Source organism: Salvia miltiorrhiza, chromosome 5 (genome assembly GCF_028751815.1).
Source record: "Salvia miltiorrhiza cultivar Shanhuang (shh) chromosome 5, IMPLAD_Smil_shh, whole genome shotgun sequence".
NCBI lineage: Eukaryota > Viridiplantae > Streptophyta > Magnoliopsida > Lamiales > Lamiaceae > Salvia > Salvia miltiorrhiza.
Window position 1 is genome coordinate 32,989,614 of NC_080391.1, and position 17,023 is coordinate 33,006,636.

The following is a 17,023-nucleotide window of genomic DNA, read 5'->3' on the forward strand; positions in this document are numbered from 1 at the left end:
TGTTGATAACATACGTGTTTCAATGTTGGGTGGAATGTTGATAATATTCATGGTGTCAACATTTATGGGCTTCAACCAACATTTCGGAGTCTGCCTTGACTACATACTTTGACTCTCCATTGGTAATTGTATATATTTAATCTTTACCTTCCTTTCACGTTTTCTTATTTTTTGGTTGTGAAATAACAGTTCTATGCTCGTTGACCACGTTCCTAAGTGGATAGGCAGTTATGCATGGTTCAAAGTAGTGGGCAGGTTGTTGCTATTTTTCAGGGACCATGATCTCGTAACCAACATTCCAAAGCTGGTCGACTAGCAGTTATTGAAGACGGATTGCAGCAGTTATAGGAAGAATCTGGAAGTGGGAAGTGGATGAAACCAACCACGTTATGAAGGCCTATAAATGCAGCAAGAAGCTTCAATCATTCTTACGTTTTGGAAGTGCAAAATCAGCGACTTAACATTCACTCACAGCCAACTCGTCATTTTCCTGCTGCAAACGTGACACCGGTTCTTCAATGATTGCTTTGACGAAGTAGACTTAGGCAGCCAATCTGTAAAGTCTATCTTTGTATCGACGGGACGTCGAGAGCAAGATTTGAAGTGCAAGGCCATTGGAGCATAGCAGGTTGTTTGCTTTGTCCGATTAACTTTTGTTATTCGGCTGATTTGGGTTCTGTGTTGTTTCAACATCGTAGTACAGAAAGTAGATAGGTTGGTTTATCTTAGGCAGGAAATCTGTAAAGATAGATCTCCAAAAGATCCAAATATGTACCTTGTATTGTTGTTTCAACATAGTGAATTTAGCCTTGAGGCACTCATGGGTTATTCATTGTTCGCTAATTTCTTATACACGCCGCAAGTGTACGGGTGCAATTGTGTACAGTAGCAAGCAATGTCGTATTCCACAGAGACTACATTAACCAATTCCTATCCTAAATTATTCTACTCTATCTGGATAACCGAAATTAAGAGTTTTTGTTCTGAAAACAAATTAAGTAAATAGACACTGGAAACAAAATAAATCAAGCTGCGTAACAGAGAAACAAATAAGAGAAGATTTCCCAAGGCAAAGGTTTCAACAGATTCTCCTAACTAACATGTTCAATTAAATTAATAAGACGATTCCTAAGACAATCTCTAAGCTAGTTCATACCCACTCCCGTGGCATACAAATCGTTGATTACATGCAAGACTATCATCCCTGGATCACACTTCTAACATGTAACTCCTAAAAGTTCCTAGGATTAATGCCCTCACAATTATCAATTCCCTTTAGAATTAAAATAAAGGTGTTCTATGCTCTTAGTTCAGGTAATAATCATCATCTCCCGATCTCAAATTAAAACCTATGATTATGCTAAATTGGTGATCAAGTAATAAAGCGAACAATTATAACAAGAACATAAAAAGGAATAACAATCTCAATTAATTGAATCAAATAGTCAGAAATTCAAATCATGTCTACTCCCTAAATCCTAGGAAAAAGATATTCTAGTCACACATAGACATATGACTAAAAATCAATTTTCTCAATAAAACTGTAAAACATTCAACAATGAAACCGTAGCAAAGTTGAGAATCTTCAATCTTGCTCTTGCTCCGTTCTCCGTCTCTCACAGCTCTCAGGAAAAGTAAAAATATGATAGATGGTGATCAAATGTCCCTTCAATATGTTTATGGGGAGTATTTATATGCCCTAGGTCTTGTAACTCTCAAAAATACCCAAAATCGCTAAAAAATAGAATTTTTGGGCGGAAATACGGCGACTCACGCGGCCGCGTCGCGCGGCCGCATGGCTGGCCCGCATGACGAAACAGAACCCCTGACAACTTTGCGCAGCGATTTTGTTTTAGTTTGTTCTCCCTCGTCCGAACTCCGATTTATGATCCGTTTGCGCTCACGAACTCCTCTTGAGACGATCTACAACTTGTATTTCAGCCAATTCTTCCAAATTACGCTTAATGATTTCTGAAAATTCGTTCAAACACAAGGAAGTGACAAGTTCTTGACCATAAACCAATATAAGCTCAAATAAACTATCAAACACACAAAATCCTCATAACTAAACATAAAAAATGACACACCAAGAGGTAAAAATGCATGTTTATCATTTATAATCTGTGAAAAAGTATTCATGTGTGTTATTCTTTTCTGCTGCATGTTGGTTACAATGTTATTAACATTTTGTTGATAACATTCCTTCCAACATTACTCTTTACGTTACACAGTTATACTTTGTTGGTAATTTGGGGCTCTATACTATTTCAATTGATATCAGAGCAGGTTCTTGACGTACTAAGAATCGATTCCTGTATGTAAAATTATCACCAATGGATTTGTCAAGTGTGTCGGCTCGGCCTCCTACTGTTGATAGTAGTGGCAAGAACTACAACTTGTGGAAAACTAGGATGAAAATCTATATCAAATCTATTGATGAACATGCCTGGGTTGCTGTGTTGGATGGATGGACTCCATCGCGTATTACTGATGATAATGGTGTTACATCTCTCACACCCGAGAGTAGATGGTCTGCTGATGAAAGATTCATTTCTCATCATAACTCCAGATCCTTGAATGCTATCTTTATCTCTGTTGATGTTCCTGCTTTTCGTATGATCTCTAATTGCACAGAAGCTCGAGATGCTTGGCTCATTTTGCAGGAACAATGTGAAGGTTCAGCCAGTGTTAGAGCAAACAAAAATGCGAATGTTGACCACCAAATTTGAGATTTTGAGAATGTGCGACAATGAGACTATTTTTGCATACTATGAAAAGCTGTGTGAAATCTTAAATGAAGCCGTTGCTCTTGGGGAACCTATTAGCAATGAAAGGCTAGTCAGTAAGATGCTAAGATCTCTCCCTGAAAGGTATAACATGAAAATCTCTTCCATTGAAGAAACTGCTGATGTTGCTACCATGCGAGTTGGTGATCTGGTCAGCAAGTTGGTAACTTTTGAGATGAATCTTGAACAACAAAAAGCTGATCATTTGTCCAAAAGTGTAGCTTTTCGTGTTGAAAAGACCTCTGAAAATTCTGATGTTACTAACATGTCTGAGTTTACAGATGTTGATCCCGAGGAGGAAGATGATGCTGACTTTGCCATGTTGGTTAAAAATTTTAACAACATGTTGAAATCTTTTAAGAAAGGAAAATTCAAAATTGGTTACAGGAAACCTTCTAGGATGTCTATTGGTTCTTCGTCCAACATCACCAATGTTAAGAAGAATGTTGGAACAACATCAGAGGTAAGAAGTGTTGATCACATTCAATGCAGGGGCTGTCAAGGGATGGGTCACTATGCAAATGAGTGTCCCACAGTTGCAAGGAAAAGACATTCTGGTCTTATTGCAACTCTGAGTGATGACTCAGATTCTGAGGAAGAAAAGGTTCTTCTTGTTGCTACGGTTGATGAAGAGGATATACAGGAAGAAGACATGATTGGAGCCCTTGAAGACCTTGATGATGAAATCAGTTTTCATAATTTTTCTGAATCTGAAACTCTGAGTGTTGATGACAATGGTTCCAGCATTGACAGTGATGTTGATCTGATTGATGAGTCTGAAAACATGAATGTTGATATTGATGTTACTAACACTGATGTGAACATCTCTTCTGTAAATGATCAGTTTGATTTGACTATTGATAATAATGTTTTTGACATGGATACTGATGTTCAGGAGATTGATGGGATGAAAATCCCCATTAACACAACTAATTGGTATGAAATGACTATTCTTGATGATTTCAATTCTAGTGTATCGGATATTTGTTGTGTTGCAGCTTTGGAAGAACATGAGAGTGATCCACTAAAAGAGATGGAATATTTTAAGAATCTCTATGAGATTGTTGATTCTCAATGTCGAGAGTTGAGAAATGACATTTGTATGTTGGTTGATGAAAATCAGAATCTCAAAGACCAAATTACAAGGCTTGAAAGGCTGCTTTCTCAACGTGATGTAGAACTAGGTATGCTCAGAGGTAAAGTTTGTGACTCTGAAAAGGTGGTTAAACGTTTTAATAAAGGCACCTCATGTTTGAATGAAGTCCTGTCTCAAGGTCAACGTAGTAACTTTGGTATTGGTTTTTGTCCTGAGGAGCGAAGTAAGGAACATCGTAATACTACTGTTTTTGTTAAAGAAAGAAATGTCAGTGTGAATGTTGACAACATTAAGGATTCTCATAAGAAAATCAAAAAGAAAAAATCCTATGTGTGTCATTATTGTTCTGCTCCTGGTCATATCAAACCTCATTGTGTTAAATACATAAGTGATTGTGCTGTAAAGTCTGCAACACAACTGTTTGATTGCTACTAGAAGAATGTTAGTAACACTGGCAGATTTGACTTTAGCAGATTGTTGGACGAGAGAGAAAAGAACGAAACCTGCAATGTTGTTGTCTACACCTCTTTGAATGCTAACATTTTTGAAAATTGGTACTTTGACAGTGGGTGTTCTAGACATATGACAGGAACAAAGACTCTACTCTCTGACTTCGTTCCAACATCAGGAAGAAAAGTCACTTTTGGAGGAGGTACAAAAGGAACAATTTTGGGGAAAGGAGTTCTCAATGTTACTGATTTCCCTAAATTGAAAGATGTGTATCTTGTTGAAGGGCTTAAAGCTAACCTGATTAGTATTAGTCAGTTGTGTGATGCAGGAATGACTGTGAAGTTTGACAAACACCTTTGTGAAGTGTTTGATGACACCAATAGGTGTGTAATGATGGGAAAAAAGTCGTCTGACAACTGCTACAAGTCTCAAGAAGAAACCATCTGCAATGCTGCCAAACTTAACGATGTTGAGTTATGGCATCAACGACTTGGACATGTCAACTTCAAGAATCTTCAAAAGTTGTTCACACATGATGTTGTTCGTGGCCTTCCTAAACTGAATTTCAAGAAAGATGTTGTATGTCAACCATGCCAGAAGGGGAAGCAACACAAGACAGCTCATCCAATGTTATCAACATGTTATACCTCAAGATGTTTTGAGCTTCTGCACATGGATCTAATGGGACCCATTGAAGTTGAGAGTTTAGGAGGTAAATGGTATGTTCTTATGTGTGCAAATGAGTTCTCAAGATATATGATCACTAATTTACTTAGCAACTAAACCGCAACTAAAACGGTGTAATTGTAGCACAAATGTAGCAATCGAGTATCGTATCCACAGAGACTGTAAAACGAAATTACTCTATCTACTTCCTATACAGACTCTCACAGTATGCAGGTAAAACAATTATGAAGGTGAAACATGAACTAAATTTAACCAAATACAAACTAAAGAGCATATAAATAACGATAACTAACTCAAATGTAAGGAAAACTCTGACCCTAGGGATGTACTTTTACTAATCAACTACATGCATTTAACCTATTGATTCAATTACCAATTTTAATCCAACCCTGATGAAAGATCACTATATTATTCACAAGCTTCTCTAACGAACACCTATGAAAGTAGATTAATTAACCCCTTTTCGCATTCAAGACTCCAAGGAATTAACTAACTCCAAATAGCACATAAAGAATAGCTTCCTATAGCTTCACCTATCGCATTCAAGACTCAAGGCTAACACTATATCATGCATTCCTGAATCGACTGAACAATTATCGCATTCAAGACTCAAACTGAACAGCTAGACATGTAAATCATTGATCAGATAATTCACAAGAAATCAAGCACCAGGAATCATAAATCACAAGTTGGAAGGCAATTGATATCAATAAATCAAAACACATAATTAATCAGCTATGTACAAACCCTAGGTTCAGATTAAAAGAACTAGCCAGACATAATAAAATCAAACATAAACATAATTAAAAGTAACGCAATTGTAAAAACAAATTGTATAAAAACCGAATAGGAACGATTGTAGCAGCTTGAATCTTCAATCTTGATCCAAGCCTTGAAAACTGGAAAGCTAAAATATTCTAAAGCTAAAAAACTGAAATATGAATGTTGGGAACCCTAGATAGGTCTAAAGAGGACCTATTTATAGTCTTAGGGTCAAAAACCAAGTTCTAAATCGAAAATAATTAAGAAAAATGTAAAAACGCGGAAAATACGAAAACACGCGTCAAGTCGGCGACCCGTTCGGCAGTCGCTGAACTGGTCGCCGAAAATGGCCTGAATCCTTCACAAATTCGGCGATCGCCGTTTTTTCTCCACTAGGCCAATATCTGAACAGGGATTTCGGCAACCTACTCGGCGATCGCCGAGTTGGTCGCCGATTTCACTCTTAAAATCGCCCAAATTCGGCGGTCAACACCTTTGACCGCCGAAATGCCTTCTTTTCCGTCCCGACTTCAGAATCTTCGTCTTTTCTCGATTTTTGGGCTCGATTCTCTCATAACTCTTCTCTTCAATACGTTCCTTACACTCCATGCTTCAAAATCACTCAATTCTGCATCCAAACAGTCAAAACTACACCCCACCGTGAAATCATGAAATAATAGTCAATGAACTCCAAACGATAATGAAACGGGCGTAAAATCGACTTAAACTACAGAATATAAACCATAAAAACCATGTAAAATGAGTGTTTATCAATATACTTGGGTTGAATTCTTGAAAACCAAATCTGAAACATTTGCTCATTTCAAGAAACTTTACAAAAGGTTCAGAGTTCAACATGGTCAGAATCTTGGCAGAATTAGGACTGATCATGGCAGGGAGTTTGAGAACTCTTTATTTGATGATTTTTGTACTAACAATGAAATTTTCCATGAGTTTTCTGCACCCAAAATCCCTCAGTAGAATGGTGTTGCAGAAAGGAAGAATAGAACCATACAGGAAATGGTGAGAGCAATGTTGCAAGCAAAAGGTCTTTCCAAACGATTGTGGACTGAGGCAGTGAGTACAGCATGCCACATTATCAATAGGGTTTACATGAGACCAGGTACTATGTTAACACCTTATGAGATTCTCAAATGTAAGAAACCTAACCTCAAGTACTTTCACATTTTTGGATGTGTTTGCTGCATCTTGAATGATCGTGATCAACTTAGCAAGTTTGATTCCAAAAGTGTAGGGGTGCAATTGTGTACAGTAGCAAGCAAGGTCGTATTCCACATAGACTAATTATTATCAATGCCTATCCTAGATTATTATTCCTCTATCTGTAAAACTGGAAATATGAGTTTTTGTTTTTAAAACTAAATAAAAAAATAACAGGAAACAAATAAATCAAGTTGCGAAACAGAGAAACAGATATGAGAATAATTTCTCAAGGCAGAGGTTTCAACAGATTCTCATAACTAACAGATTCAATTCAATCATCAAGATGATTCCTAAGGCAATCTCAAAGCTAGTCTATACCCATTCTCATGGCACAAACCGTTAATTACATGCAAGGCTACCGTCTCTGGATCACACTTCTAACATGAAACTCCTAAAAGCTCCTATGATTAACTAAATGTGTTCTATGTTCTTAGTTCAGGTAATAATTATCATCTCTCGATATCAAATTTAAACCTATGATTTTGCTAAATTGGTGATCAAGCAATAAAGCAAACAATATAAACAAAAACATAAAAAGGAATAACAATTTCAATTAATTGAATCAAACAGTCAGAAATTCAAATCACGTTTACTCCTTAAACCCTAGGAAAAAGGGATTCTAGCCACACATAGACATATGAACTAGAATCAAAGTCTCAATGAAACTGTAAAACAATCAACAATAAAACCGTAGTAAAATTGAGAATCTTCAGTTCTTGCTCTGGCTCCGTTCTCCATCTCTCACAGCTCTCAGGAAAAGTAAGATATGATAAAAGATCATAAAAGGTACAGAGAATAAGTTCTTGGGGAGTATTTATATGCCCTAGGTCTTGTAGCTCTAAAAAATACTTCAAATCACTAAAAAATACTCCCTCCGTTCACGAAATGAGTACCGATATTTCTTTTTTCGTCCGTCCACGAAATGAGTACCCATTTCCCTTTTTGGCAAGTGTACCCCACACATCTCTTTAATTAATACACTAAAAAAGTGGGACCCTTAAACTATTCACACTACACTCCATACATTTCTTAAAAACCGTGCCGTCCACAAATGGGTACTCATTTCGTGGACGGAGGGAGTAGAATTTTTGGGCGGAAATACGGCGACTCGCGCGGGCGCATGGCTGGCCCGCATGACGAAACAGAACTCCTGACAGCTTTGTGCAGCGATTTTGTTTTGGCTCGTTCTCCCTCGTCCGAACTCCGATTTACAATCCGTTTGTGCTCATAAAATCCTCTCGAGATGAACTACAACTTGTATTTCAGATAATTCTTCCAAATTCTGCTTCATTATTTCTGAAAATTTATTCGAACAACAAGAAAGTGACAAGTTCTTGACCATAAATCAATATAAGCTCAAATAAATCATCAAACACACAAAATCAGCATAACTAAACGTCAAATATGACACACCAAGAGGTAAAAATGCATGTTTATCAACCACGTAAAAATCCCTTTGTTGTTTATCATTTTCAGTATTTACTTTCCTTATCTGTGCCCAAACATTTTATCAACTGAAACTGATTAATAGTAAAGTGAAACATAAACCTTGACAACTTGTTTAATCACAACGACTATTTCGAAAGAAAAGTTTTTTGCTGCTAGTAATATTAATCCAACTGATAAATCTCCGGATAGTCAGTAAGATTCATATTACTCATCTGTTCTACAAACTCGACTGAAGCCTAACGTGTATCAGTTAAAGTCTTTGACTTAACTGATAACTCTTTACTGAAGAGTATTCAGTATCAGTCGACAACCTAAGCTTTACCAAAACTTTATTTACTGAAAAATGTTGTGTCAGTTTGTTTTTGTTTGAAAAATAGCCTATAGGTGTATTCCCCCCCCCCCCATACACCTATTCGAGACCCCAAGGGACCTAACAATTTATAGGCAGCTCTGAAGAATAGATCCGTTGGTGGAGATCCCCTTTTCAAATTCTGCCATTGTGAGAGAGATTTGAATTTGGCTGAGGCTACAATCTTCGAGGTTCCTAATTTGGTGAAGAACGGCATCTCAGGTACAGCAGGTAAGGCGCCTCTGAAAAGCTTGCACCAAAAAGGAATGCCTCGGTAGAGAAAGGACGATCTTCAATATCTCTGCATTTAATGCGGCTTGTACTTGTGTGTACGTGGCTTTCTTTTAACTTAAGAGTTTTAGTCCGAGGAAGAATGTCAACTGATACTTGACTTGAGTATCAGTCCGCTAATTCCACGTAGCCAGCATTAGTACTTCAGTCATAACTGATATTTCAATGAGACTCTTGTTCAATCAAAACATCAGTATATGACTTTGTCTTTTCATGGCTATCTTCAGTTGAGGTCTTCAGTCTTCAGTCTTCAGTTCTCCGGTCTTCAGTCTTTAGAACTGCAGTCTAACTAGAAAACATGAACTCTAACACTTGAGTTCGAAAGGTTCTAGTCTATTACAAGAAGATCTAAGAGTTTTGATATCATCAAAACTAGGGATATGATATTTCATTAAGTTTCCAACAATATGTAAATGTTGTTTACGATGATTACACTAATATTATAGGAAGAACTGAAGAAGATAACATTGAAGACTATCTCGAAATTAAGAGCAAGACCAGTGGTTAACCTATTCAATCTCCAAAAACTGAGAATAGAACTTATGTTGACAACATTGGTCCAACATCAGAACCAAGATTAGATGTGTCAGAAAGTTCTAATAAACAAACAGAAATTGAAGAAATTCAACCTACCCAAAGGCGTGATCCCCCTTGTAGAATCAGAAAGAATCATATTGTTTACAAGAATGAGTATTTACAAGAAAAAAAACATTGATTATCTATAAAGAGATGGAATCAAGATGGTGTATATGACTTCGACGTGCAATGAAGTGAGCTTTGTTTGTTCCATCGCAGATATGGAACCAAAAAATATCAAATAAGCATTGACTGATCACTTGTGGATTAAAGCCATGCACAAAGAATGAACCAATTTGTGCGAAATAATCTTTAGATATTGGTCCCTCGACCAAATGGTAAAAATGTTATTGGTACAAATGAATCTTTAAAAATAAGACGGACGAGTATTGCAAATATTGCATGAAACAAAGCATGTCTTGTTACACAAGGATACCCCCAAATTGATAGAGTAGATTTCGATGAGACCTTTGCCCCATTGCTAGAATCAATCAATTCAACTTCTTCTAGCAATTGCATGTCATCTCAAGATTACTCTTCACCAAATGGATGTCAAAGGAGCATTTCTCAACAGAATTCTACGTGAAGAAGCATACGTCGAGAAACCTAAAGGTTTTGTAAATCCTCAGAAGCCAAACCACATATACAAGTTTAACAAAGCATTGTACGGCCTTAATCAAGCCCCATGAGCTTGGTATTTGTTGGAGTTTGGGTTCATGAGCGGAAAGGCTAATCGTACCTTGTTCATCAAGACCATCAAGAAAGACATCATGATCGTCCAAATATATGTTGATGACATTGTGTTTGGTTCTACCTCGCAAGCAATGTTGGATAAATTTGTGAAAGCAATGCACCAACATTCGAGATAAGCATAGTGGGTGAAATTAACTACTTTCTTGGATTGCAGGTTAAGCAAAGCAAGGACGACATCTTCATCAGCGAAAGTAAGTATGACAAGAACCTTATTGAATGGTTTGAACTTGAGAATGCAACGTATATGCGAACACCCATGGGAACGACTCAAAAGATGTTTAAAGACGATGCTTGAAAAGGTGATCCAGCATTGTACCGATTAGTTATTGATAGTCTTTTATATATAATGACAAGTCGTCTTGATATCATGTATAGTGTCTGTGTTTGTGCCAAATACCAAGCTCAACCTAAGGCATCACACTTATAAGCTATAAAGAGGGTGATTCGATATGTCGTCGGCACAATAGAGCTTGGGATTTGATACTCGAAGGACACCAATATCAATTGGGTTAGATATAGCAATGTGAATTGGCCATGGAACGTAGATGACAAAAAAATCACAAGTGGTGCTTGTTTTTTCGGTAACAATATTTATTTCATAACATAGCCGAAAATAAAATTATATTTCATTATCTACGGAGAAATTTGAGTATATTGCAATCGAAAGTTGTTGTGCACAATTATTTTGGTTGAAACAAATATTGGATGACTAAAGACTCAAAAGTGAACGTCTTACATTGTTGTGCGTGACAATAGGTGCGATCAACATCTCAAAAGTAATTGTTGGATTCTTTATTCAAACAATTAATTCGTAAGTTTATACTTAGATAGAGAGCGTTTGCATTTGTTAGTGAATAATATTAGTTTCAGTAAATCTAACTGGATGCTAGCATTCACGAGAGGATTAAAAGATATTTCTATTCTTATCGTATCTATTTAGTAAGAGAGATTTTGTTAGGTAAATTGTGCATTCATTGTAAAATAAGATTTTTTTTTAATAGTAAATTCACAACTATAATTAATTAAGTGCAGTATAAAATTATTTTATTGTATTAACTTTATTACTAATTTTCAATAGTAATTGTCAAATTCTTTATTCAAACAATTAATCCACAATACACTTTTTACAGGAGCAACGACTTTGAATAATCCATTTTAAATTATCGAGTGATTGAGACAAGCAAAATGATATTTTTCCATAATCTGTAACTTTATTTCATGTACATGTTTAAAAATTTTCTTTTTAATTTATAAGCTTAATTACTCAATAATTTTTATCAAAAAATTATCCACACTTTGATAACTGAAAAGCTTTTAAAATATTAACTTAATGCTCTTGAAAGATCTACTTTAAAGCTCTCTTGAAGCACCATCTCAAACTCGCTTGCAAGCGACACTTTAGCACTAGATAGAAGCTCTCTAGATTCATCCTTCCTAATTAATATCGTAATCAAGATTGCAGTTTCCGATTCAATAAAAACACAAGGTTTTTCTTGCCTTGGCTGCCAATGTCAAATGCAGAACCACCACATATTTTTCAAGATAATTGAGATAAGCGCTGACCACAAGTGGTAGTAACTGAAGTAATCAAGTTTCATAAGCATCAGATCCAAGGATACCTCATTTAGAACAAGCATGTTTCAGAAGCACAGGCAAACCCATTCTTTAGTATCCTGATGATATGTGGGCGAAACACTCAAAGAGAAAGGCAATACAGCAGGCTCATTTACACCACCACGTACGACTTAAGGCAAACAAACCAAAAAACGGCCCCCCTCTCGTCCATACTGCTCGTTTTATTTCTTTCCACGCAGTTTCACACCAAGAGCCCTCTCCAGTTTCGATATGATCTGCTGATTGGGAATTGCTTTTCCAGATTCGTATTCCTGTATGATCTGTGGTTTCTCATTTATCACCTGCACCACCACGATTATATTAGAAATGAAAATTGATTGAACTTGCTCCGAACTGTATAAACACATATGCAATACATGTACTGTAAGACAACCATCAAACATGGATAGTAATCAAACCTGAGCAAGTTGAGCTTGGGTGAGTTTTTTATCCATTCGAGCTTGCATGATAGCCTTCTTTAATTCAGTCGGAACCTTGTCATCTGTGACATAGTTGAATTTGTTTGTTACACAATGACAAAAATTGAGTGCTGCACAAGATATATGAGATACACATCCAGCAGCACAACAGGCTCAGTGCCCATCCTGATGGATACCATATGCTGTCTCTCATGGGTATATAAGGCACTAACTAACATGACATTACTGAACTTTTTATTGGTTCTCAAGAAGCAAGAATCGCATTCAGCATTTAAAACCACCAATCACATGGGTCATAATCCAACCGAATTTTGATTTTAACAAACTTCAAAAACTGGTACGTCCTCCAAAATTATTTCTTTTTAGGGTGTGTTCTCTTTGGTTAATAAATTTAAAATGGGAAAATAAGGGATAACAAAAAAATCTCTCTTTAAATACCCTCTTTCTTTTCCTTCATTTTCTACTAAGGGTGAGTTCTCTTTGGTTGTAAATTTATTATGGGAAAAGGAGGAATAAACAAAATTTCACCCTTCAAATCCTTCATTCCTTTTCCTTCATTTCCTACAAAATAGAATTTGACCCTTACTCATTCCTTCTTGTCACTACAAAAGAGGAATAATATTATCACACCAAAAATGAAGGGATAATATTATCTCTATGTTCTAGTGTAAATGAGGAATGAGTAAAGGTCAAATTCTATTTTATAGGAAATGAGGGAAAAGAAATAAAGGATTTTAAAGGGTGAAATTTTGTTTATCCTTTTTTTTCCCACGATAAATTTACAACCAAAGAGAACGCACCATAAAAAGAATTTCTACATCTCTCATTCCTCCTTTTCACTTCAAAGAGAGATAATGAATGAGAAATGGAGGGATAATATTACCCCTTCTTGGAGTCAATAAAATGAATAAGAAATGGTGAAATTCTCCTTTGTAGAAAATGAGGCATTTAAAGGGAGAAATTTTTGTTATCCCTCATTTCCCCATGATAAATTTATCAACTAAAGAGAACAAATCCTTAGTAGAATAGAAAAATCAACAAGATAGCCCTAATCTCTCGTGCTCACAGCCTGGTCTTCTCTTTGTGGCTTCAGATGCCATTTCACCAGCACTGCCATTCAACCTCACAGAGCAATCTCGAGTGTTGAAGGAAAGTTTCGCTATTAATTACAGTCGCTCTGCCTGTTCTCCACTCTAGACCCCAAAATAGTATGGATGAGTTCATATAAAGATGAATGTTGGGCAGGTACACGGAGCTCTCATCGTTTTGGACACAATTTGTCCAACTACGAACAAATCAAGCAACTGCATAAGCACCACCTAGGCAGCCTAGGCGATCCCCAGCACCTAGCAAAAATATGGCTATTCCACAACCTTGGCTTTACATTCTATAAACTTAGATTAGTCGGTGTTATGGGCTGCAAGGAAGCTTCCCCATAGCTGGGGAATTACTACTTCCTCAAGTGCCCCTATAGTTGGCAGTTTCACAAAATTTTAGCCAGGATAACACCTAAACTCCACACATCTCAGCACAAGTCAGTACTATACACTTATCAAAAACAACATTTTGTCAACTTAGAACTGAATAGAAGTTTATACACATTTTAGTTGATATCTTGTATGTTGCAGTAAGCTAACTTTGATATTTTATATGAAGGAGGTTACAGTTCACCAGAAATTCTATACATCTCATTTATAATTTCACAAAACACTTCAGATTCTAAATGACAGAACCTCATTCAGTTTGCATCTTCAGCTAGGGCAGGTTACACATGATCCGTATGAGAATATCACAAAGATAATAGGAAGTAATAAGAAGATGCAATATGCATGTTGGTCCTATCTACAACATTTCAGCAATAGCAGGTCAAGCAGTGAAAACAGAACATAATAGTCCAGTTGTTGAGAGATATTTGTGATCATTCCAGCTTCATTTAAGAAAATTGATATTTAAGATTAATATATTAGTCGAAGATGCATCCATTTCAATATTCGAACTAAACTAAGTCGAAGATGCATGGGAGCACCACAAGAAAGATGACAAGAGAAACAGATTGTGTACAACGTATAAGAAAATAAGAATCCTATTTCAAATGTGAACGAAGAAATTTTCCATCTAATTCAAAACTGGAGAAAAATAAAACAATATTCAACTTACGAGTAAGATTTTCTGAATCCTCATCAAGCTTCCTAGTGTTCAATGAGGTACTGCTGGAAGCAGCTTTATTCGTCCCCGCATTTGCTGCAGCATAATACAATTAAATTTATAACAGCCACAACATAAATATTCTACTTATCCAGTGCTGCCTATAGAGCAAATGACTTGCAATGATAATTAAATATAAGATCGTGCCCCCTGCACCAAACCAAAAAAAGGTAAAGCTAGCCTCTCACATATTAATAACAGCTTCAGCAATTCAATTTTTAGGAAAACTAAAAATTTAAAATAACACTTGATTCCGTGGCACCAGAAATGAACAAAAGCACAGATGTATCACGATAATTGGACATAGTCGATAATCATCCAGAAAATACTGCAACAAAGTGCCATCAGTCTCACAAACATGAGAAAGATACAACAATTTCAGGCAATAACAGAACACATAACACAGCGGAAAAGGAAGAATTCGACACTAAACGACGAACAATAACACAACCAAAAGCAGATAAAAATTTGTCACGTCTCTATCTTCGAGCGGATAACGCAGATATAACCCTAGTCCCTAAATAAAAATCTCTACCGAGCAAAACCTTCAACGAAAGCGCATATTAAACAAATTCTAAACACTGATTCACACAAAAACAAAGAAATGACACCCACACTTTTTGACAGTCTCGATCTCTGCTCCGACGCGGCGGGCAGCGTTGACGGCTTTCTCATCCTTGCGAGCAGCGGAGGTGGGCGCCTTCTTGCGGATAACTACCGGCTCCCAGTCCTGTGATATTCCTGCCATTCTTTCAATTCGCAAGCTTTGCTCGAAGCTTTAGCCTTAATTGGATGAAGGAAGAAGATAGAAGAGAATTTTTGGGATCTTTCAGCGATGAGACTAGGGAGGGTTTATATTTATAGGAGAGATGCTCGGCTTCTGGTTCTGTTTGGGAACGGTGTTTTGGTAAAGCCCACATGGGTGCGGCATTTTGTATTTTACCAACAATGGGATAGGAGAATATCTTTTTGCTCAATATATATCGCCTCTACAAAAGTTTACTGACTTTTTTACATTTTCTGGAGAATAAACATCTCCTTTTGCTTTTCTTTTAGATAACATTATTTCAAAAGAAAAAAGTATTAATAAGCATACTGCAAACTTTATGCTTGTGGTGTTACTTTATTATTCCGCTTCATTTTTTGGAACTGAAAATCGAAATTTTAATTTTGCAAACATTATGAAAATCGGAATTGAATATACTGTAATGAAAGAAGCGAAATAACTTTAATTTGGTTTTCAATACTTTTCATGATTTACTCAAACCTCCTGGTACATAAATTGTGTGATGAGTTTGAATTATGGCATGAAAAATTGTGTTGACGTGGAAATACACGTTCAAATGAAAAGGAAAAATACTAACAAAACTTATTATGATCACAGTTGCTGCCTAGGTATACAATACTGTGTCTTGTGGTTGTAGTAATACGTAACTAGTGACGTAGCCAAATAGTATTTTCTTTTCAAGGGATTCAACTTAGCATAATTTTTTATTAAAATAAAAAATAAATTTAAAATTAAATTTAGAGTAAAATTTTGAAGTAGCCAAAATGAAGCATAAAACATAATTTATGGCCACACATTGAAAAAACACAAATTTTGGCCATTTTTATTGATTTGGACGCTTTTGCCCTTAATGAGGCGGACTGGGTAGGATCAGACACGCGGGTCGCGTGCCGGGTCGGGTTAGGCACTTATGGCACTATTAGTGTCATAAGTGCCAAGATGGCACTTATGGCACTAATAGTGCCATAAGTGCCATCGAAAATCCAAAATAAAACCAAGTAAAATAGTCATTTTGGCACTTATGGCACTATTAGTGCCATAAGTGCCAACGAAATTCAAAATAAAACTAAGTAAAATGGTCATCAGCACAAATACAGAAACAACAACATCATTTAAACCCTAAATGGAACATCTAAACCCTAAATGGAACATCTAAACCCCAAATGAATAATCTAAACCCTAAATGCAATATCTAAACCCTAGGGGGAAGTGTGCACTTATGGCACTTATGGCACTATTAGTGCCATAAGTGCCATCTTGGCACTTATGGCACTAATAGTGCCATAAGTGCCTAACCCGACCCGGCACGCGACCCGCGTGTCTGATCCTACCCAGTCCGCCTCATTAAGGGCAAAAGCGTCCAAATCAATAAAAATGGCCAAAATTTGTGTTTTTTCAAATGGTGGACAAAATTTGATTTTCATTCTTCATTATGGCCATTTGGGTGGATTGTTTCTTAAATTTAAATAGTAATTTTAATATAGAGTAAAATTTTGAAGTAGCCAAAATGAAGCATAAAACACAATTTATGGCCACACATTGAAAAAACACAAA

At 36.4% G+C, this 17,023-nt stretch overlaps 2 protein-coding genes across 2 annotated transcripts; one reads left to right on the forward strand and one right to left on the reverse strand.

The window, feature by feature from the left end:
- Nucleotides 1–2,333: 2,333 nt before the first annotated feature.
- LOC131025817 (uncharacterized) lies at nt 2,334–10,718 on the forward strand. The gene is made up of 4 exons (XM_057955606.1): nt 2,334–2,530; nt 2,664–4,212; nt 4,318–4,911; nt 10,578–10,718. The coding sequence occupies exons 1-4, from the start codon at nt 2,334–2,336 to the stop codon at nt 10,716–10,718; spliced, it is 2,481 nt and encodes an 826-aa protein (XP_057811589.1).
- Nucleotides 10,719–11,989: 1,271 nt separating this feature from the next.
- LOC130986897 (multiprotein-bridging factor 1a-like) lies at nt 11,990–15,731 on the reverse strand. The gene is made up of 4 exons (XM_057910436.1): nt 15,298–15,731; nt 14,635–14,718; nt 12,457–12,539; nt 11,990–12,339 (listed from the first exon to the last, which is right to left on the reverse strand). Exons 1-4 carry the CDS (start codon nt 15,428–15,430, stop codon nt 12,220–12,222), a joined length of 420 nt encoding a protein of 139 aa, XP_057766419.1. The 5' UTR covers nt 15,431–15,731; the 3' UTR covers nt 11,990–12,219.
- Nucleotides 15,732–17,023: the final 1,292 nt, after the last annotated feature.